At 39.3% G+C, this 24,902-nt stretch overlaps 1 protein-coding gene across 6 annotated transcripts in view; it reads right to left on the bottom strand.

The window, feature by feature from the left end:
- trio (trio Rho guanine nucleotide exchange factor) overlaps window positions 1–24,902 on the bottom strand; it is a 630,725-nt gene that overhangs the window by 111,834 nt on the left and 493,989 nt on the right. For 5 of the 6 annotated variants that reach the window (XM_071671150.1, XM_071671126.1, XM_071671117.1 and 2 more), the window contains 3 exons: window positions 20,321–20,404; window positions 13,408–13,594; window positions 990–1,221 (listed from right to left, as the gene is read on the bottom strand). In XM_071671150.1, the coding sequence (XP_071527251.1) occupies window positions 990–1,221; window positions 13,408–13,594; window positions 20,321–20,404 (503 nt within the window). The remainder of the gene's footprint in view (window positions 1–989; window positions 1,222–13,407; window positions 13,595–20,320; window positions 20,405–24,902) is intronic. The other variant, XM_071671160.1, reaches the window with a different exon arrangement.

The raw sequence follows: 24,902 nt of genomic DNA, 5'->3' as shown, positions 1-24,902 counted from the left end.
ACCAGAGTTGGGAAAAGTACTTCCATAATCTATACATACTCTTTCCATTCACCAACTATTTTTCCTTACATGATTACATCTTCAACTTCAACTACTTGCCGAACTTCAGCATTCAAACATATCAACTAATCTACAACTTCCAATTGTCATTTCAAATGCTATTTTGACGATGCACAATACATCTAGGTAGCTTCCCATTCTATTGAGCTCCTCCTCAGACTCACCTTACAGTGATTACAAGAACTTTCATCTTATTTCACTACTGTTTAAAAGAACTTCATCCTTACCCACCTTGCTTTTGTGTAATACTCCATTCAAAAAACCTTAAACACCATAATTTTTTCTAATCAGTAATGCTATCAAAATTCACTCTACCATAGCATTTGAAAGTCTTCCATGCACACCACAGTCAAAATTTCTCATAGTTTCCATAACATCTTTATTGTCACACTTCTCCAAATCCCAAAATGCTAATCACAGTTTCTTCTTTTTCCTCAAAAACTTTCTCCACTACCTGTCTAAGTGCTAAAACTTACCTACAAATTCTCTTCCCTTTCTAATCTTACTATGATCTTCACCTACAAATGATTCCTTAACTCCTACCAAGAGTTATCACATTCTATCTTATACCTTGTCAATGATGTGAAAAATAATTATTTTGAAATGTTTACACTCATCTTCACTCCTATACCTTGTTAGTTTTTCCACACCTGATTGCCATTTCCTGCATAAGTGAGGTAGTGCCAGGAAAAGATGAAGAAATGCAGCACTTGCTCACCTCCTTTCTGAAGTTCTGTGTAATGCACAGAAATAACAATGTTATTGTGAAAAAACTACCATTTCTGTCCACTTTTGAAGAACTGGCCACTATTTTCAAATCCATTCAACAGCAGTCTCACTTTCACTTATGATTAAAACTGAGAGGATGCCATGCAGAAAAAGAAAAATACACATCAAACACAAAGCAATAACTGTAGTAATGTACTTACTCTCTATGCCACTCATATATTGCCTCCAAATTTCCAAATACCATTTTGTCTTTGCCATCTTTCAAATCTTCTGGCATCTTTACTTCCGAGTCTGGATTCCGCATTTCTGTGATATAACCTTCTACAACATCAGCTAAATCTCGGACATAAAGGCGTTCTGTTTCCACCAGCTCTGCTATCACAAACCGTCGTTTGTGAAGTTCTCGCTGTTCCTTTGTCATATCACAATCACCTGAAGAAGTATTTTGAGTATGGCTAAATGAAAGGGTGATGCAAATGATATTTTCCTCTTAATTTAACAAAAGATAAAAGTATTTTAATATTTCATGGTGTTAATAAACCCCATTTTTCAGTTATTGATTAAGATAACATTAAGAATGAGCTACTTGACAGGGAAATGTTTAATGTCAAAGAATACACAAAGAAAACCAATGCAAACCAAACTGTTATACCATCTATAATAAAAAAAATGGTTCTACTGTATTTTGCATGCTTGTGGTTAAACCACCACAAATGAAAGCCACCTTTGGCATGGTTGTAACACTGGAGTACAATCTCACTAAAAAAATTCTCACTCCAAAGGAGAATATCCCTTCCCTACCACTGATTGCAGCACTGCATTGAGACTGCATAAACCTTGAGGGTAGCGGTCCTAGTATTTACTAAATGAAAATAATAGTAATGAAAGTAATAATGATAATGATGATAACAGCAATGATAAATGTAATAGAAACACAGCATGATAATCTATCAAACAGTTTCCCTTACTGATTTTACACAACATAAAGATAAATATCATTGAATTACAGTGAACATAGGACACAAGCAGTTTTTTTACATTTAAGGTAGAATGCGAATATACTATCCTCTCTAGAATCGCTTTACACACTGATCTTCAAAACCAATCAAAATTCTGCCAAAGAAATCTCCCTAACGGAGAAGAAGTAACCCCTCTAAGGCTTTCTTTCAATGGCAATTCAATTGTACAGGGGGTTCCAAACTTATAAGCATTTGACTGATGAACACCTACATTTATGAACAAGCTCTAAAAAACAATAATTAAATTCCTAGTCCAACATAAAATCAATTATTCATATTTGCAAAACACTGATCTGTATCTTTTTTCATTATGTGTCTCATAAAATTATGCTCTATCAAGTATATTTACTTACAAATACAACAACTAATACATTATCACAGTTAGATATAAGTATTTCTTCTAATTCTATTCATTTCTTTATATTTTCTCACATGAATTGATCAATTCATGGACAGAGTCCAGGAACTAACCCACTCATCACCTGGTGACCCCCTGTACAAGCTAGACACAGACAAGATCTACAATGATCTAAAAACCCTTCCTAATAATCAAAATATTTATCACCTTTCTGTATGTTCTTATTCCTCAATACCTTTTTCAACAAACTTTTCTCTATGTTTCACTCACTTGATTGGGTACACTTAACCTTATATTCATATTTCAGGAGTCTATGCATTTGGTAATTGCTTCACTTGTAACTTAACACATGTTACAGGCAATGATCTTTGTCTTATACCTGAAATGGAAGAAAGAGTACCTAACTATGAGTGATTATAATGGGACTGTGCTTCAAGCACAGCTTGTACATAGTGCTCACCACATACCTTCCTTGTGTTGTAAGGCCATTTTTTTTTTCTATCACTATAATTTGTTTATACCATAAATTCTTGGGTTATCTGGTACATAATCTTTCTTTAAGACTTGATGCTTACTCTAGAGGCAACCCTTTGTTTAATGAGTAAAATATGATACAGCCTATTTCTCTTGCAAGCCTTCACACACTTTTGTTCCGTATCGTTTTAGAATATTCCAGGGAATACTTGCATATTTATTCAAAGTTCCTTTCCATATATAAGGCTTTGTGTGTGTGTGTGTGTGTGTGTGTGTGTGTGTGTGTGTGTGTGTGTGTGTGTGTGTGTGTGTGTGTTACTAATGACTACTTCTACCTAATGCTCCTGCCTACTACTACTATCTACTGTCCTCACATTTTGCCAAAAGGCAGGGCTAGTGCATAGGGCTCATCGCAAGAAAAGCTAGTTATGAAGAATTAGCTGCCAGTTAAGTGTTGCCGAGTGTTATGTGCGACAAAGAGAGATTGTATGTTTGGGGATAGAATACCAGCAATCCATGTGTCGGTGAAGAAGAAAGAAAGGACAACTACTTGGGTCAGAGGAGTGCAACTTGACAACTACTGAAGTGCTGGCTCACTACGCAGCTGTCACTAACCCTCCCAATACTCAGGCAGGCAGTACTGGTGATATACCTCCCTGGTCACTGGCTACCTACCTATCTATATCTCTGATGCCTGTTCCTAACTGGAACTCCCTCAAGGGGATGGCCATGACAATAGTCTCCATAATAGGGGAACTCCAATGTTCCTTTATAGCCTTTAAGGCCTCACCCTCAACAGGCCACTCACGGGCTGAGGGCAACTCTGGTGCCGTGTTTGTATGAATTTCTACCTAGTGTTCCTACCTACTACTACTACCTTAATGTTCCTACCTACTATTTCCATCTACTGCTCCTAAACTCAAATTTGTGTTAGGAAACCTGTAATTGTGGATGTTACAGAGAATAACCAACTCAAAGTTAGTTAACAAAATCTCTAGTTCGAGTTATAGAGTGGTTTGGATTATATGTACCAATCTTCCAGGTGTTTTTTTTGAGTTTTGAAATGTTGAGAGAGAGAGAGAGAGAGAGAGAGAGAGAGAGAGAGAGAGAGAGAGAGAGAGAGAGAGAGAGAGAGAGAGAGAACAGATATATATACATATATATATATATATATATATATATATATATATATATATATATATATATATATATGTAGGTTTGCGGCAGGGGTGTGTGATGTCTCCATGGTTGTTTAATTTGTTTATGGATGGGGTTGTTAGGGAGGTAAATGCAAGAGTTTTGGAAAGAGGGGCAAGTATGAAGTCTGTTGTGGATGAGAGAGCTTGGGAAGTGAGTCAGTTGTTGTTTGCTGATGATACAGCGCTGGTGGCTGATTCATGTGAGAAACTGTAGAAGCTGGTGACTGAGTTTGGTAAAGTGTGTGGAAGAAGAAAGTTAAGAGTAAATGTGAATAAGAGCAAGGTTATTAGGTACAGTAGGGTTGAGGGTCAAGTCAATTGGGAGGTGAGTTTGAATGGAGAAAAACTGGAGGAAGTGAAGTGTTTTAGATATCTGGGAGTGGATCTGGCAGCAGATGGAACCATGGAAGCGGAAGTGGATCATAGGGTGGGGGAGGGGGTGAAAATTCTGGGGGCCTTGAAAAATGTGTGGAAGTCGAGAACATTATCTCGGAAAGCAAAAATGGGTATGTTTGAAGGAATAGTGGTTCCAACAATGTTGTATGGTTGCGAGGCGTGGGCTATGGATAGAGCTGTGCGCAGGAGGATGGATGTGCTGGAAATGAGATGTTTGAGGACAATGTGTGGTGTGAAGTGGTTTGATCGAGTGAGTAACGTAAGGGTAAGAGAGATGTGTGGAAATAAAAAGAGCGTGGTTGAGAGAGCAGAAGAGGGTGTTTTGAAGTGGTTTGGGCACATGGAGAGAATGAGTGAGGAAAGATTGACCAAGAGGATATATGTGTCGGAGTGGAGGGAACGAGGAGAAGAGGGAGACCAAATTGGAGGTGGAAAGATGGAGTGAAAAAGATTTTGTGTGATCGGGGCCTGAACATGCAGGAGGGTGAAAGGAGGGCAAGAAATAGAGTGAATTGGAGCGATGTGGTATACCGGGGTTGACGTGCTGTCAGTGGATTGAATCAAGGCATGTGAAGCGTCTGGGGTAAACCATGGAAAGCTGTGTAGGTATGTATATTTGCGTGTGTGGACGTGTGTATATGCATGTGTATGGGGGGGGGGGGTTGGGCCATTTCTTTCGTCTGTTTCCTTGCGCTACCTTGCAAACGCGGGAGACAGCGACAAAGTATATATAAAAAAAAAAAAAAAAAAAAAAAAATATATATATATATATATATTTTTTTTTCAAACTATTCGCCATTTCCCACATTAGCGAGGTAGCGTTAAGAACAGAGGACTGGGCCTTTTTCGGAATATCCTCACCTGGCCCCCTCTGTTCCTTCTTTTGAAAAAACAAAAAAAAAAAAACGAGAGGGGAGGATTTCCAGCCCCACGCTCCCTCCCCTTTTAGTCGCCTTCTACGACACGCAGGGAATACGTGGGAAGTATTCTTAATCCCTTATCCCCAGGGATAATATATATATATATATATATATATATATATATATATATATATATATATATATATATATATATATATATATACACACACAAACACACCTCCTTGCCCTCCTTTCACCCTCCTGCATGTTCAGGCCCCGATCACACAAAATCTTTTTCACTCCATCTTCCCACCTCCAATTTGGGCTCCCACTTCTCCTCGTTCCCTCCACCTCTGACACATATATCCTCTTGGTCAATCTTTCCTCACTCATTCTCTCCATGTGACCAAACCATTTCAAAACACCCTCTTCTGCTCTCTCAACCACACTCTTTTTATTATCACACATCTCTCTTACTCTTTCATTACTTACTCGATCAAACCACCTCACACCACACATAGTCCTCAAACATCTCATTTCCAGCACATCCACCCTCCTGCGCACAACTCTATCCATAGCCCATGCCTCGCAACCATATAATATTGTCGGAACCACTATTCCTTCAAACAGACCCATTTTTGCTTTCCGAGATAATGTTCTCGCCTTCCACACATTTTTCAACACTCCCAGAACTTTCGCCCCCTTCCCCACCCTATGACTCACTTCCGCTTCCATGGTTTCGTGTGCTGCCAAATCCCCTCCCAGATATCTAAAACACTTTACTTCCTCCAGTTCTTCTCCATTCAAACTTACCACCCAATTGACTTGTCCCTCAACCCTACTGTACCTAATAACCTTGCTCTTATTCACATTCACTCCCAACTTTCTTCTTTTACACACTTTACCAAACTCAGTCACCAGTTTCTGCAGTTTCTCACATGAATCAGCCACCAGTGCTGTATCATCAGTGAACAACATCTGACTCACTTCCCAAGCCCTCTCATCCATAACAGACTGCATACTTGCCCCTCTTTCCAAAACTCTTGCATTCACCTCCCTAACAACCCCATCCATAAACAAATTAAACCCCTGTCGCAAACCAACATTCACTGAGAACCTGTCACTTTCCTCTCTTCCTACTCGTACACATGTCTTACATCCTCGATAAAAACTTTTCACTGCTTCTAACAACTTGCCTCCCACACAATATATTCTTAATACCTTCCGCAGAGCATCTCTATCAACTCTATCATATGCCTTCTCCAGATCCATAAATGCTACATACAAATCCATTTGCTTTTCTAAGTATTTCTCAAATACATTCTTCAAAGCAAACACCTGATCCAGACATCCTCCACCACTTCTGAAACCACACTGCTCTTCCCACTCTGATGCTCTGTACATGCCTTCACCCTCTCAATCAATACCCTCCCATATAATATAACAGGAATACTCAACAAACCTATACCTCTGTAATTTGAGCACTCACCTTTATCCCCTTTGCCTTTGTACAATGGCACTATGCAAGCAATCCGCCAATCCTCAGGCACCTCACCAAGAGTCATACATACATTAAATAACCTTACCAACCAGTCAACAACACAGTCACCCCCTTTTTTAATAAATTCCACTGCAATACCATCCAAACCCTTCGCCTTGCCGGCTTTCATCTTCTGCAAAGCTTTTACTACCTCTTCTCTGTTTACCAATCATTCTCCCTAACCCTCTCACTTTGCACACCACCTCGACCAAAACACCCTATATCTACCACTCTATCACCAAACACATTCAACAAACCTTCAAAATACTCACTCCATCTTCTCACATCACCACTACTTGTTATCACCTCCCCATTAGCCCCTTTACTGATGTTCCCATTTGTTCCCTTGTCTTACGCACTTTATTCACTTTCTTCCAAAAAATCTTTTTATTCTCCCCAAAATTTAATGATACTCTCTCATCCCAACTCTCATTTGCCCTCTTTTTCACCTCTTGCACCTTTCTCTTGACCTCCTGCCTCTTTTTTTTTTATACATCTCCCACTCATTTGCATTTTTTCCCTGCAAAAATCATCCAAATGCCTCTCTCTTCTCTTTCACTAATAATCTTACTTCTTCATCCCACCACTCACTACCCTTTCTAATCTGCCCACCTCCCACGCTTCTCGTGCACAAGCATCTTTTGTGCAAGCCATCATTGCTTCCCTAAATATATCCCATTCCTCACCCACTCCCCTTATGTCCTTTGCTCTCACCATTTTCCATTCTGTACTCAGTCTCTCCTGGTACTTCCTCACACAAGTCTCCTTTCCAAGCTCACCTACTCTCACCACTCCCTTTACCCCAACATTCTCTCTTCTTTTCTGAAAACCTCTACAAATCTTCACCTTCACTTCCACAAGATAATGATCAGACATCCCTCCAGTTGCATCTCTCAGCACGTTAACATCTAAAAGTCTCTCTTTCACGCGCCTATCAATTAACACGTAATCCAATAACGCTCTCTGGCCATCTCTCCTACTTACATACGTATACTTATGTATATCTCTCTATTTTAACCAGGTATTCCCAATCACCAGTCCTTTTTCAGAGCACAAATCTACAAGCTCTTCACCATTTCCATTTACAACACTGAACACCCCATGTACACCAATTATTCTCTCAACTGCCACATTAGTCACCTTAGCATTCAAATCACCCATCACTATAACCCAGTCTCATGCATCAAAATTACTAACACTCACTCAGCTGCTCCCAAAACACTTGCCTTTCATGATCATTCTTCTTATGCCCAGGTGCATATGCACCAATAATCACCCATGTCTCTCCATCCACTTTCAGTTTCTGTTAGTTATGTCTCTTTAATCCACCTTTCTATCTTATCCTCAATGCTTCATTCAATAACTTTCTAAAGTTACATTCTGGCAAATGCATTTGCAAAAAAGTTTAAAAGAGTTTCCAATCTCTTCCCTTGTGTTAAACTTTCATGAAAGTCATTGTAATGACTTTTTCCTGGTGCAAATCCATGATGTAATTGTCTATGTAGCTGTTCTTGAGCACGTATTCCAAAGACCTCTTATCACTATCTAAAAGATTTTTATAACAAGCATGCCAGGCTAACAGACTTAAACTTCTTTGGTATCTGTTTGGATCTTCCTCTGTGTATGGATGTTACAATGCCATTTCATGAATGTCTGCAGTTTTGAAGTCATCCACACCTGGCCTAGTCAATGAAATTATTTCTTCTCCTTTTGCTGTTTTTTTCTTTTTGATGAAGATGGCTGGGCTTCCTACTCTTTCTAAAGCTGAATTTTCTCTGAGCTGATCAACTGCTCTGATTATATCATCTGGTATTTCAGTATCAATGAATGTGCTTTCATCATGTTGGCTAAATATTTCATTATTTAATTTTCCAGGCATTCTGAGTTGAATTCTGATTTATATTCAACTAACTTTCTGCATATTTCTTTGGGGTCATTTTCATGCTTTTCTCTCACTTCAAATGGACTTCTATGGTGTAGCATTAGCATCCCTGACTGTGATGCATTCAAAAGCCACCCATGGTTGAATGCAAGGGTTTGAATCCTGTTGTGCAAGTCAGTCCAAAGTCAATCCAACTGTTCTTCCACCCCTAGAAGCTGGTAGATAAATTGGGCACCTGGCTCTGACTAGGGTGAATCTGGAGTGAAAAAGACTTTGAGCAATCAGGGCGTGAACATACAGGGGGGTGAGAGGCGCGCAAGGAATAGAGTGAATTGGAATGATGTGGTATACCGGGGTCGACATGCTGTCAATGGACTGAGCCAGGGTATGTGAAACGTCTGGGGTAAACCATGGAAAGATTTGTGGGGCCTGGATGTGGTTAGGGAGCTGTGGTTTTGGTGCATCACACATGGCAGCTAGAGACTGAGTGGGAACAAATGTGGCCTTTTTTGTCTGTTTTCCTGGCGTTACCTCGCTGAAGCAGGGGGTAGCGTTGCTGTTTCCTTTTTTGTCTGTTTTCCTGGTGTTACCTCGCGGAAGCAGGGGGTAGTGCTGCTGTTTCCTGTGGGATGGGATAGCGCCAGGAATGGAAAAAGGCAAGCAAGTATGAATATACTTGCAACCTATCCAACTTACGACCATCCATACATATGACCGGAAAAAATATAAATAAAAAAATACACATGAATATAAAAATCATGCTTGGAGGTATGTCTGCCAGTGCTAACGGCTGCTTGCATACAAGAGTTAATGTCAGACGATCCCAGCATTATGTACATCACAGCATCTCTCTCAGTTCTCCCTGTCAGTTACAATTCAGTAAGCATGCATCATTCAATTGAATTTAACAAATTTCCTTGCTGGATTAAAGCTCTACAATTTTAAATGACAAAGAAAAAATATAAGAGGCATTGAAAGGCTCAGCAGGTACGAAGTCTACAATAATAACAAAGCAATGACAAAGGCCTATACATGAAATGTTAAAGTCGTTGATGCTGTGGATGGAATATCAGATTCAAAAATGTGTACCACTAAGCTTACTAACAATTCAGGTGATAGCTAGAAGTCTTTTTGAGACATTGAAGGAGTGAGCAGGAGAGGATTACATTGAGAATTTCATGACAAGTCATGGGTGATTCAATAGATTTAAAAGATATAGCTTGCACAATGTTCGAATCAAAGATGAAGCACCAAGTGCTGATGAAGGAGCTGCTGAAAAGTTCATTAAAATTTTGGATGAATCAATCCATGAACTAAAGAATCTTTAAATAAAAGATAAGAAGAAACTACAGAATCATATAACAAAGCTGATTAATATAAAAATGAGATAATCATAATCAAAACTGAGTTGGATAAAAGAATGCTGTTCAGGTATACGAATTCTACATGGCACGCTGACATACGTCCGACTTGCATCCATTTTGAGATATGACTGGTTGGTCAAAACGGAACTCATAAGTTGGGAGATGGCGATCAAGTATACTAATAATAATATTAATAATAATAATAATAATAATAATAATAATAATAATAATAATAATAATAATAATAGAAGCGAAAGTGAATCATAGGGTGGGGGAGGGGGCGAAAATCCTGGGAGCCTTGAACAATGTGTGGAAGTTGAGAACATTATCTCGGAAAGCAAAAATGGGTATGTTTGAAGGAATAGTGGTTCCAACAATGTTGTATGGTTACGAGGCATGGGCTATATACATATACATATATACACATGTACATAATTCATACTGTCTGCCTTTATTTATTCCCATCACCACCTCGCCACACATGGAATAACAACCCCCCCCCCTCATGTGTGCAAGGTAGCGCTAGGAAAAGACAACAAAGGCCCCATTCGTTCACACTCAGTCTCTAGCTGTCATGTAATAATGCATCGAAACCACAACTCCCTTTCCACATCCAGGCCCCACAGAACTTTCCATGGTTTACCCCAGACGCTTCACATGCCCTGGTTCAATCCATTGACAGCACGTCGACCCCAGTATACCACATCGTTCCAATTCACTCTATTCCTTGCCCGCCTTTCACCCTCCTGCATGTTCAGGCCCCAATCACTCAAAATCATTTTCACTCCATCTTTCCACCTCCAATTTGGTCTCCCACTTCTCCTCGTTCCCTCTACCTCCGACACATATATCCTCTTGGTCAATCTTTCCTCACTCATCCTCTCCATGTGACCAAACCATTTCAAAACACCCTCTTCTGCTCTCTCAACCACACTCTTTATTTCCACACATCTCTCTTACCCTTACATTACTTACTCGATCAAACCATTTCACACCACATATTGTCCTCAAACATCTTTCCAGCACATCCACCCTACTGCGCACAACTCTATCCATAGCCCATGCCTCACAACCATACAACATTGTTGGAACCACTATTCCTTCAAACATACCCATTTTTGCTTTCCGAGATAATGTTCTCGAGTTCCAAAAGATGGAACAGAGTAGGGCCAAGTGAGGATATACCCTCTAAGGCCCAGTCCTCTGTTCTTAACACTACCTAGCTAATGCAGGAAATGGCGAATATGTATGAAAAAAAGAATATATATAAAATATCTATTATCATTATATTTTATTATACTTAACCGCCGTCTCCCTTATTAGCAAGGTAGTGCAAGGAAATAGATGAGGAATGGCCCAACCCACCCACATACACATGTATATACATAAATGTCCACGCATGCAAATATACATACATATACATTTCAATGTATACATATACTTATATACACATGTATTCCTATGAGTCCACGGGGAAAATGAAACACGATAAGTTCCCAAGTGCACTTTCGTGTAATAATCATCGTCAGGGGAGACACAAGAGAGAAATAAAAGTAAGTTGATATACATCGAAGAGACGAAGCTAGGAGATCCTTTGGTAAACATGTGACTGGACAATCACGTTTACCAAATGGCGTCCTAGCTTCGTCTCTTCGATGTATATCAAGTGACTTTTATTTCTCTCGTGTCTCCCCTGATGATGTGATTAATACACGAAAGTGCACTTGGGAACTTATTGTGTTTCATTTTCCCCTGTGGACTCATAGGAATATCTTGATCACATGCAAAATTGGATCCTTTCCAACATACACATGTATATATCCAAACTTGCTGCCTTCATCCATTCCTGTCGCTACCCTGCCACACGAAATAGCACAGGAAGGAGAGGAGCTTCATAATGTCAAAAGGGACTCCTGAGGCAGAAAGGTAAGGTAAGGTATATAGCATTAATGATATGTTCTTGATTTGGGTAATTAGTTGCCTGTGCTGTCACACCTAAAAAAATATCAAAAGATGCAAGGATAAAACAAAGAGCCCTTGAATCTGTCGAACATGGAAGACAGAGGAGCAAGGGGTTACCTACTGATAACTTCTAGGTTTTTAAACCAACATTATAAGGTAAGCAGTGAGCAATTTTCTGAAAGATTGCAAAGAGAGGGTAACCCAGTGCTGTAACATGAAAGTAAACAAGAAACTTATACGAAAAATGCAAATAAATACTTTTACAGTATTTGAGCAATGGATAAATGGAAACATACCTGTGTTATGAAGCTGTCAATGTGTACAGCATACATAAGCCTAAAACTTGTATGCCAGGGAAAGTTAAAGAGTTAGGGCCCAATAATCATGAACAAAGGTGACAATGTAACATGACATAAAAACTCCTTTGGTGGCACAATACAAAATGCTTTTAACAGCATTTACAGGTATTTCATGCAAATTATATTATGACAGAACTCCTCAGACAGCTTTTCTACAGCCCTTATTACATCCCTTTGCTCAATCCAATGATGCTACTAAAGCTTTTTTTTATTTACAGCTTCAGCCACTACCTAGTATGAAAATCTGGTCTGCACTCTCTCATCAACTAAATCAACCTTTCTTCACCTACAAGGCCTTCATTAAGCTTTATAACTTGAATGAATCAAAATCCTACCAAACACATCGCTAACTAAGCTAAGAGGACTTATTCTATTATTAATTTTTACTGTAATTCTTCTTCATCCAGTTGTCAAGCACAAAGCAACTTTTTCACGTTTCTGGTCAAACTTTCCAAATCCATTAACAAGTATTTCCCATGAATAATTTCCATAACACTAACATTCAGACTGGAGTAGTTATTACCAGATTACCTTTGTCTACATTTTTCCAAGAATATTCTTCTGTATACAGATTAAGTATAAATGTTTATATGACAAGAGTATCAGTACCCTTTCCCATTATTGATTACAGCATTTCATACATCATTCTTCATGAAATGTAACTAAAACTATGCTAATGTTATCCAAGTTCAAAATTCTTGCCTAAAAGCTATGAATTTAAATGTAAATTACACTTGTCAAAAGTTGCACTACAGACTATGTGGCCAAGTCAAAGATGCATGTATTCAAAAGATACATACATCCAAAATGTCCACACACTCAAAACACCAGGCCACAGTTCTGCAACTCTATTCCCTTGTCATTCTTCATATTCCATTTTGATGGCCAAATACCAAGTTTCCAGCCATTATATATATTCTCTACTTTCATTACAACTTAAACCCTTAAAATACATGCAGTGCAAGAAAAATGTTCTATCTAAGTCTTCTTGAGTGAATACATTCTTTCAGCACCTGAACACCTTTCATACTCACTTAAAATGTTAATAAAGTTTGTTTTCATCTTATGGTCATTACCCATATCAAAAAAATTTTCCAAAATATTATGTGACTATGAATTTCCCAAACCTGAAACATTCTAAGCAAACCTATTTTAGGTAGGGGATTTATCTGGAGTTGATCTTTAATGGTTTACGGAACACCAACCTGGACTAGAATCTTGTACAAGAAGTGAATGAGGTAGGGCTGAGGCCCCCATATCTGCATCATCTGACAACTGTGAAGATAAGAGAGCACCTTGAGAAGGTATGGGAGACGAAGCCTCATCACCCGAACAACCATCACCTGAACTTCGCCATTCTTTTAATCGTTCACTGGTTTCAGAGTGTTGTTCCTGTTGAAGTAAGTGTACACCACTGTTACAAAAAAATCATAATGAAGGTCTACACCAACAAGTTCCCAAGTAGGATGTAGTGATGTAATGCCTTAATGCCTATAATATAAAAAAACTATATCTAATCATATGATTTTCTTTAGGATCCAACTAAAATAAAATAAAAATATATCTCTCATATAACACCAATGCCCAACTATTGTACCACACACTAAACCTTGCACCCTCTTACAAGGGTTTGTTGATTAAATATAACATTTTATTACAATAAAAACAAAATTAAAAACAAGAAAACAAAAAAAAAAGATGAAATAAAAATTCGACAAGGCATAAGGCAAATATACAGACAAAACTCTGCTCAGCAACAATACACTTCTTTTACATGCTATAAAAAAAATGACATAAATTAGTGTGTTCACTCTTCAAAGAAGCCACAACAAACATAATCTTGCAAGTGTGCAAGATGGTGTCTCACATGGTAAGTACACCGCCACCTTAGGCTGGGTGTAGCCACAACTGGGGCAAAGCCACTGCTGATAAGTACTCTGCAGGTTGATAAAGTGGGTACCTGGATTAAGTTAGGGTTCATATATACAAATAATCTCTCTCTCTCTCTCTCTCTCTCTCTCTCTCTCTCTCTCTCTATATATATATATATATATGGGAGCGGGGGCTGGAAATCCTCCCCTCTTGTTTTTTTTTTTTTTTTTTCTTCTTTTTTTTTTTTTAATTTTCCAAAAGAAGGAACAGAGAATTGGGCCAGGTGAGGGTATTCCCTCAAGGCCCAGTCCTCTGTTCTTAACGCTACCTCGCTAATGCGGGAAATGGCGAATAGTTTGAAAAAAAAAAAAAAATATATATATATATATATATTATAATTTTTTTGTATCGTACTATCCCTGGGGATAGGGGAGAAAGAATACTTCCCATGCATTCCCCACGTATCGTAAAAAAAATAAATAAATAAATAAAAAAAATCATTATTTTTATTTTTTTATTTTGCTTTGTCCCTGTCTCCTGCGTTTGTGAGGTAGTGCAAGGAAACAGATGAAAGAAATGGCCCAACCCACCCCCATACACATGTATATACACACACGTCCACACACGCAAATACACATACCTATACATCTCAATGTAGTACACATATATATACACACACAGACACATACATATATACCCATGCACACAATTCACACTGTCTGCCTTTATTCATTCCCATCGCCACCTCGCCACACATGGAATACCATCCCCCTCCCCCCTCATGTTTGCGAGGTAGCGCTAGGAAAAGACAACAAAGGCCCCATTCGTTCACACTCAGTCTCTAGCTGTCATGCTGTAATGCCCGAAACCACAGCTCCCTTTCCACATCCAGGCCCCACAGAACTTTCCATGGTTTACCCCAGATGCTTCACATGCCCTGATTCAATCCACTGACAGCACGTCAACCCCGGTATACCACATCGATCCAATTCACTCTACTCCTTGCCCGCCTTTCACCCTCCTGCATGTTCAGGCCCCAATCACTCAAAATCTTTTTCACTCCATCTTTCCACCTCCAATTTGGTCTCCCACTTCTCATTCCCCCCACCTCCGACGCATATATCCTCTTGGTCAATCTTTCCTCACTCATTCTCTCCATGTGCCCAAACCATTTCAAAACACCCTCTTCTGCTCTCTCAACCACGATCATTTTATTTCCACACATCTCTCTTACCCTTACATTACTTACTCGATCAAACCACCTCACACCACACATTGTCCTCAAACATCTCATTTCCAGCACATCCACCCTCCTGCGCACAACTCTATCCATAGCCCACGCCTCGCAACTATACAACATTGTTGGAACCACCATTCCTTCAAACATACCCATTTTCGCTTTCTGAGATAATGTTCTCGACTTCCACACATTCTTCAAGGCTCCCAGGATTTTCGCCCCCTCCCCCACCCTATGATTCACTTCCGCTTCCATGGTTCCATCCGCTGCCAGATCCACTCCCAGATATCTAAAACACTTTACTTCCTCCAGTTTTTCTCCATTCAAACTTACCTCCCAATTGACTTGACCCTCAACCCTACTGTACCTAATAACCTTGCTCTTATTCACATTTACTCTCAACTTTCTTCTTTCACACACTTTACCAAACTCAGTCACCAGCTTCTGCAGTTTCTCACATGAATCAGCCACCAGCGCTGTATCATCAGCGAACAACAACTGACTCACTTCCCAAGCTCTCTCATCCACAACAGACTTCATACTTGCCCCTCTTTCCAAAACTCTTGCATTCACCTCCCTAACAACCCCATCCATAAACAAATTAAACAACCATGGAGACATCACACACCCCTGCCACAAACCTACATTCACTGAGAACCAATCACTTTCCTCTCTTCCTACACGTACACATGCCTTACATCCTCGATAAAAACTTTTCACTGCTTCTAACAACTTGCCTCCCACACCATATATTCTTAATACCTTCCACAGAGCATCTCTATCAACTCTATCATATGCCTTCTCCAGATCCATAAATGCTACATACAAATCCATTTGCTTTTCTAAGTATTTCTCACATACATTCTTGCGTGTGTGGACGTATGTATATACATGTGTATGGGGGGGGTTGGGCCATTTCTTTCGTCTGTTTCCTTGCGCTACCTCGCAAACGCGGGAGACAGCGACAAAGTATAATAAAAAAAAATAAAATATTCTTCAAAGCAAACACCTGATCCACACATCCTCTACCACTTCTGAAACCACACTGCTCTTCCCCAATCTGATGCTCTGTACATGCCTTCACCCTCTCAATCAATACCCTCCCATATAATTTACCAGGAATACTCAACAAACTTATACCTCTGTAATTTGAGCACTCACTCTTATCCCCTTTGCCTTTGTACAATGGCACTATGCACGCATTCTGCCAATCCTCAGGCACCTCACCATGAGTCATACATACATTAAATAACCTTACCAACCAGTCAACAATACAGTCACCCCCTTTTTTAATAAATTCCACTGCAATACCATCCAAACCTGCTGCCTTGCCGGCTTTCATCTTCCGCAAAGCTTTTACTACCTCTTCTCTGTTTACCAAATCATTTTCCCTAACCCTCTCACTTTGCACATCACCTCGACCAAAACACCCTATATCTGCCACTCTATCATCAAACACATTCAACAAACCTTCAAAATACTCACTCCATCTCCTTCTCACATCACCACTAATTGTTATCACCTCCCCATTTGCGCCCTTCACTGAAGTTCCCATTTGCTCCCTTGTCTTACGCACTTTATTTACCTCCTATATATATCTTTTTTCTTACTATCCCTGGGGATAGGGGAGAAAGAATACTTCCCACGTATTCCCTGCGTGTCGTAGAAGGCGACTAAAAGGGAAGGGAGCGGGGGGGCTGGAAATCCTCCCCTCTCGTTTTTTTTAATTTTCCAAAAGAAGAGACAGAGAAGGGGGCCAGGTGAGGATATTCCCTCAAAGGTCCAGTCCTCTGTTCTTAACGCAACCTCGCTAACGCGGGAAATGGCGAATAGTATGAAAGAAAGAAAGATCTTTTTTCTTTCATACTATTTGCCATTTCCCGCGTTAGCCAGGTAGCGTTAAGAATAGAGGACTGGACCTTTGAGGGAATATCCTCACCTGGTCCCCTTCTCTGTTCCTTCTTTTTTGGGAAAAAAAAAAAAAAAGAGAGAGAGAGAGGGGAGGATTTCCAGCCTCCCGCTCCCTTACCTTTTAGTTGCCTCCTACAACATGCAGGGAATACATGGGAAGTATTCTTTCTCCCCTATCCCCAGGGATATCATACAAAGACATATACATATATACACATGTACACATTCACACTTGCTTGCCCCCATTCACTCCCGGCACCACCCTGCCCCACAGGAAACAGCATCGCTACTCCCATTTCAGCGAGGTAGCGCCAGGAAAATACACAAAAAAGGCCACACCCGTTCACACTCAGTTTCCAGTTGTCAAGCTTAATGCACCAAAGCCACAGCTCCCTATCCAAATCCAGGCTCCACAGACCTTTCCATGGTTCACCCCAGATGCTTCACATGCCCTGCTTCAGTCCATCGACAGCACATCAACCCCGGCACACCACATCGCTCCAACTCACTCCATTCCTTGCACAGAAGTACATATTCATACCTGTTTGCCGTTATCCAATCCCAATGCCATCCCACCTCATAGAAAACAACACAAATGCATGAAAGGAAAAAAAGATAGCATATATATTCTTATCTTTTCCTTCCACACCCGATAGCCACCCACTGTGTCAGCAAGGTAATATATCAATATATCTTTTCTGTTATCCCTGAAGACGGGAGAAAGAATGCTGACCATGTATCTCCTGCATGCAGTTGAAGGAGACTAAGAGGGACAGAACAGGGAGCTGGAAGTCTTCCCTTCTGTATTACTTTTTAAGAGGAGGAACAGAGGAAAGAACCAAATGATGACCTTTTAACATCTACGACTCAGTGGTCTGTTCTGAACGCTACTTCACTCACATAGGAAATAGTTAAGGTGTATGAGGATCTTTTTCATAAGGATGGTGATCATTCTGCAGTTGTATGGAAGACATATATACATTTTTCAGTTCTGGAAGACTGTCTATCTTTCATATTCTTAGGATGACATATTCTCAGCAGCATCTAGCTTTCTGTGTTATGGAAGACAAACTCTCCTTCTGTATGATGGAAGACAAATTTTCCACATACACATGTATATACATAAATACACACATATACATACATACATATACATTTATACATTTCAACATATACATATATACACATGTACATATTCATACTTGCTGCCTTCATCCATTCCCATCTTGAGTTGGGCTTTCAGTTGCACATGATTTCTCAGCTAAAAAAAAGCTTGAGTGCCAGATCTATGATTAAGTTTATCCAGTATTCTACCCTTTTCCTCAAAGTTAAGGGCCTTCACTTGCTGTAGGGATACTTCTTGGAAAGTGGCAATTAGTACATGTGGGCAAAATTAAAATTTATATAATTTACAGGCCTCTGTGATATAGTGATTAGCATTACAAACCACGAGTCAGCATAGGCCAGCCCAGGGTCGGAACCACAAAGATTTGATTCCTGGTTGTGGCAGTCAGCTACACACAACCTAGGCGTTCATCCTCCCCTGAGGCTGGTCAATATATGGGTACCTAGCTTAGGTTGGGGCAAGTGTGTGTGTGCATACATTCATACAAGTAAAGACACAATACATGCACAAAGTTACAAAATGGGGCAACACTAGTGGAAAACTCTCTCCCTATAACCCAAATTGTAATCAAATCTACAAAATCATATGAGTGACAACCACTGGATCCTTACTCAGAGAATGCTAGAAGAGAACCGATGTGGTAAGAGTGGCATGAGCACCATCAGAACCACACAGCCAACTAGGCTCGTATTGTATCTCGATGGTTTCTCTTATATCAACAAGATGGGAGTACTTCTGGCACTTATGCTTTATCAAAATCATTATATCCAGTTGTGCTATAGCCCAACATATGAAACAGTTACCATTCTGAGGGCATTTCATTTGTTTGTAGCCTTTGTGTTAATGTTTGTGGTGTGAGAAATAAGTATTGTATGTATCATATGTGATGCTAGGAATAGTTAGAGTTTTGCTAAGTAGAAGTGACTGGTCATTCATGGTAAAAAAAAAAATGTGCAGCATTTAAACCTATGACCTCTTCTAAGGACCTCTTGCATCTTTCCTTTACTTATCTGACCCAAGACCTTCTTCAACCAGTCTCCTATATCATTCAAGAAGTTGGCCACATCCTCTAGGTGGAACCAAAGGTCAAGAAGTTTGGTGATATATGTAAGTATTTGTGGGGTAGGTACAGGACAGTTAAGAAATGTCTTCAGTGTGGAAGCTGCATCCCCTAACCGAAGTTGACATGTCAGGTGCAATAACTATATGAAGTGTATAAAAGCAAAGGTGATTGTTTAAAGAAATACAATACTGTTCTTAAGATGAAGTGTTTCATGTGAGACTGTTTACGCCAAGAAAAAAAATATTCCTGTTTAAAAGGAAATTATGAAATAGTATACTGACATTTTAATTCAAGGTATGTAACACAGAATTTCATGTGGTAGCTATCAGTAAGTGCTCAAGTAATGCTTCCAAATGAAATTCACAAAATGAAATTGAGGTGAATATTTCAAATATCAAAATTCTACTAGTTATAATCATAATTTAACCCCAGGATCCCTGTTATAGAGCTTCTGCAGCTTCAAGGCTGTGCTCCAATCAGGAGCAAGGAAATGATGGACTCCTTTGAAGCATTATGTCCCTTAACAAGACTGTACTCATTTTCGTCCACTGACAATAATACAACCTTGCTAAAGGTGACTTTTCACTCACACACAGGTAGAATCCAGTGACACAATTCTACTAGGTCATGCAATGAAACAAATCAAGTGTATAGAACAAGATATCACTCCTTGACAACAGAATGAAATGAATGAGTCAATTACATGGGTCAATATTGGTTAAGGAGATAGTAAATCCTTGAATGGAAACAAGTTCAAGTAGCAGACAGCATGAAATAGTTCTACCATATTTGGAGCAAATCATTGTGAACACAAGCAAACAAAAAAAAGAAGATATGAGAGAGTTTAAAACAGCATGCAAAGACATGCTTCAAGTGGGCCATGCACGGTGATGACCATAAGGGGCTCACCATCTTCTCCTTGACAATGTTTTCTATCTCTGTAGCAAGGTCTGTTGTGGTCCCTTCTGCTGTCTTCAGGGCTACACTTGATGACTGTGGGGGAACAGGATCTGTCAGCCTGGTAGTAATTAATACACCAACTGTCAACCAACATCAACCTATGTCATCTGGCACCAAAACACACCATCTGCCTACTATTCTAGCATCAACCAGTGCAACACATAACTGTCTTTAACATATGAAATATTAAGCAACAAGTTACAACATCATCTGGAAACTAATGGCAATTACTTATAAAACCACAGCATTTACTTTAACCCTGTGTCAATGAGCACTTGAAACTGTCAATGAAAACATCACCTGATACCCAAAATGTCACTAACATCAAGGAAAGAATCAGCATTCAGCCTGCTTGTCAATTATCATCTGCTGCAAGACAAGGCAAAACATGAAGACCACCATCAGCAAACTATTAGATATATCTACAAACATTCTTAGTAAAATGGCCAACTGTCTTAAATGATAAAACATAAACCAGCTATCTTCAACAACTGACCCACTCAATGTCTAATGTACAAGCATAATCTGATGTCAACCAACATCATTCTAAGTTCAAGGACCTTCAACCAAGTGCCATTCAGCACTATCTACCCACAAAATATCAATTGCAATTAAGCAAGTTATTTCCAAATAAAGTGTCATCCACATTTATCAAACTTTTATCCAATCTATGCATCTCGCACATATAATTCACAAATCATTTTATACAAGTATCTTATGTGTTAGCTAAATTATTTACATATTCAAATATTTACACACATTTAAGATAATTTCCTAAATCAATGAATTTAATTACCTTATTTTCATAAAAAAAAAAACACTTAATATAAGAGGTATTGTTTCTTGTATCATAAAAATTACTTTAATAAGTATTCTTTTCTATTCAACATCCCTGATCCCAGTTCCCACCTGGAACTCCCTCAAGAGGGTGGAGTGGCTATGGCAATAGGGTCTCATAGCTGATGAACTCCAGTGTCCATGTAAATCTGGTTTCCCACCCTGATGATGGAACTACACTCTCCTTGATGATTTATGGATGACTGTGAGGAGTGATATTTTTTCAAGCTGTGTTATTAAGTTGCTTGTGAAATCTATGCACATGATATGGAATCATGCATCAGCTGGAAATCTAAACTATTGCCACTCCTCTAGCAAAGCAGAGCCATCAAAGCAGGCCAATGAACTGGTACATTACAACCTAAGGATAAAAAGTAATAAACCACCATGTGAACTCTCACATAATACTTTACCAACTGTAATATCAAACAGTCATCAACAGCACTGTCAGATAGTTTCTCCTAAAGCACCTTTTACCCAAAAGAACTATCACACCTAATATAAACAAGCAAAAACATACATCAAACAACCTTAGCAAAATATAATAATACCCTGATTGATGCTCAGGATACATTCCAAGAAAGTGGAATCTTAAGCAAAGCAGCTCTCTACAAGGTCATTACATCATTGCTTATATGGCGATGATGTTATCTTTTTACCTATGAGATTATTACAGTACTGTATTTGAGGGTTACAAGAATTAATAAACAGATCATGACAGTGACATATCTTTACTAAATAGTGAATAACAACAAACAATGTATAATATTGTATCATGAATGACAGCTGTTTGATAAACCTGCCGATTGTAACAGAATGAGTGAGAGAGGTATGTGTCAGTGAGACAAAGAGGGTAAAAGGGAGGCAGAAGGCTGTGGATATCATATGGTCCTACTCAGGCTAAAGCTTATCCATCTCTGCATCACTGAAATTATGATTTGGGAGGTGATTATAGAGGTAGTGGTGTGGATGGAGGTGGTGGTGGTGAGGGATATTGTGGTAAGTGGTGAGGAGGTGATGTGTCTTTCAGTTTCCTTGATGACACTGGCTGCAGCACTGCCAGATGTGACTGAACAGCAAATGTCTAGTCACAAAATTGAGTGTAAGTATAAAAGCAATATTGCATCCTTTCAACATTATGTTATCTATAATTTTAAAACAACAGATGTGTTGCCAGGTGCTCATCACTTAGCCTAGCTTTGCTTATCCTATTTTCCATTCTTCCCAACAAACTGTTCCTTGAACGAGTCCTCTTCATTGCTGTTAACTTCACGTTCGTCATGGCAAAAGCTTCTATCTTATCCATACTTTTAAAATGGTTCTAACTATTGATGTAGCCAATTTGAAAGCATCTACGATGTCGAACTTGACACTCAACAGCTTCCAAATGCCTTAACATGTAATTTTACATCCAAGGAAAAGCTTTTCCTAAGCACTTGAGATGCACTAGCAGAATTTGCAGGACGTTTCTCAGACATGATGGGTAAAAAAAGAAAAAGTCACAATGATTATTGAAAAATAGGCAAGTCAACAAGAATGTATGCACAATATACAGTACTAACAGAGGAAAGCACTCAGTGCTGATTGGATGTAAGTACACATGTGTACTGTTCTCTGATTAGCTAAGCGAGTTTAAACAATGGGAGCTGCTCTCAGTATGCTGCGAGAGTTCACTCATGGCTTTTGACTTCTTTCACAATTTTCATTTTTTTTTTCTCGTACACCTAGCTCCAAGGTATAAGCAAGAGCACTACAATAAAATAGTACTCTGTGGAGTAGCTCAAACAAGGATATCAGTGTATAAGTACCATCAACCAACTGATCTGTAACAATCACTAAACTACCTACGAATAACTCCTACCAACACCTGCCAGTATCTTAAATAAAATTACATGGTGACTGGCTTTTGCCATCATGAGGTAAACTGCTTTTTCAGCTAAGTTCAAGACAGAAAAACTACCCAATGACTCGAGTAAGAAAAATCTTAACTACAAATTGTATCCACAAACCCCTTGAAACAATGAGTAAAAGGCAGCCACGAAAACTGTAAGCAAGAGCCAGGAATCCATTCCTCTCAATTAGTTCTGACAACATCCTCTAGTATCTTTGACGATATCTTCTAGCAGATACACAAACTTATATCCAACACTGGAGAATAAATAAGACTGGTTGCTGAGAAGCACTGTTGCAAAGTTAGTCCAGTACTTGTGCTTGCCTGCTGCAAACTGTTTGGTCACATAATGCTATCTTTGCTGCCATTTTCTTTAAAGTAAAGCTATCTGCTGTGGTGTCATGTTTCCCTTCACAGAAATATGGTGTGCTTCCTATGCTTTCCTTGTATTGTCTTCTACCTGGCATAGAATCTTCACATGCCCTCCTCTTGGCAAGTGTCCCTCCTCTTCTACATGCAACACCAAAGCAGTGGAGTGGTAGTGTCCAATGTTAGCTCTATATTACTTTAGCCTTACCTGTGGGCCTTGCCCACTCTCAATGCAATAACTCCTCTCAACCTCAATGCATGGAATCTATAACAATACTGTTTTTGTTGCTCTTTCTCTCTCTCTTAGTCCTCACAATGTCTCCTCTCTTTATCCCTTATGTAGCTGCTACATTCACAGATATCCTTTTCAATTCTTGTTACTTCATGTTGCTTCTTATGAATTGAATATCACCACACATCTCTTACTCCCATTGCTACTCCTATTATTGTCACTAGATCTAACAATAACCCCTTTAAACATCTTTGAGTTTAAATAACAGGCCTTTACGGAAATGCAGTTCAATGAATGATTGTAACTTGCATTCACATTCATCCTTAAGGAACTCTGGGATACATACTCTAAGCACCCTTAGAAAAAAAGTAACTTCCCTAGACTTGGTTCTGTCACTATGTACTCATAGATAGTGAATAAAGTGTCCTTGTTTTTATTTTGTTGTGTGTACAGAGTATCTTCATCCATTATTTGTCCTATGTATCCAGAAAAGGCAGATGGCAACTTGTTTTTCTATCATGAATCTGATCATGTGATGTACACTAATGAACTGTTGTAGAATCTCATGTAGCTCAATCCTTCTGGGTGTGATTACAAGAACAATATCTTTGTTGATTACAAGAACATTATCAATGTATGAGCAAAATTGTCCCCCTGTTTGAAATATAAGAATCCTTCAATGTCTCCAAGTACAGGCAGACCAAGACAGCACAAAGTGGGGAGCTCATGACCTGTCCACTGTGCTACTGGTACTCCTCCTTGTTGAATGTGAAGGGCCCAAACTTGAAACATAGCATGGCTAACTCCAAGTAACCATCTCTAGGCAAAGGAATGTCATCAACATCAGTACCATCTATTGCTCTTTTCACAGCCTATAATGCTACCTCTGTGGAACATTGGCAAAAAGTGATTGTCCATCAAAGTTAGCCAACTTTTTATTTCTAAAGCCCACATCACTCAGTCATCAGATTAAGTCCGTCAAGGTGGTTAAATTAATTCCACAAATGGACCCCTAAATCTTGATGAGGTGTTTGGCCAGCTGTTTAGCCAGCCTGAACAAGGCATTCCTTATGCCTAAGGTGGTTGGGCATATTGGAATGCCCGGCTTATACATCTTAGGGAGCCCCTTCTTCATCAGTGCATGGGAGGGGGGTTTTCCTCAAGGAGGAATAGTCTCCTCATGACTTTTCTAACTCTTTTTG

This window comes from Panulirus ornatus, chromosome 2, assembly GCF_036320965.1.
Source record: "Panulirus ornatus isolate Po-2019 chromosome 2, ASM3632096v1, whole genome shotgun sequence".
Classification (NCBI taxonomy): domain Eukaryota; kingdom Metazoa; phylum Arthropoda; class Malacostraca; order Decapoda; family Palinuridae; genus Panulirus; species Panulirus ornatus.
This window is presented reverse-complemented; position numbering and strand designations above follow the sequence as displayed.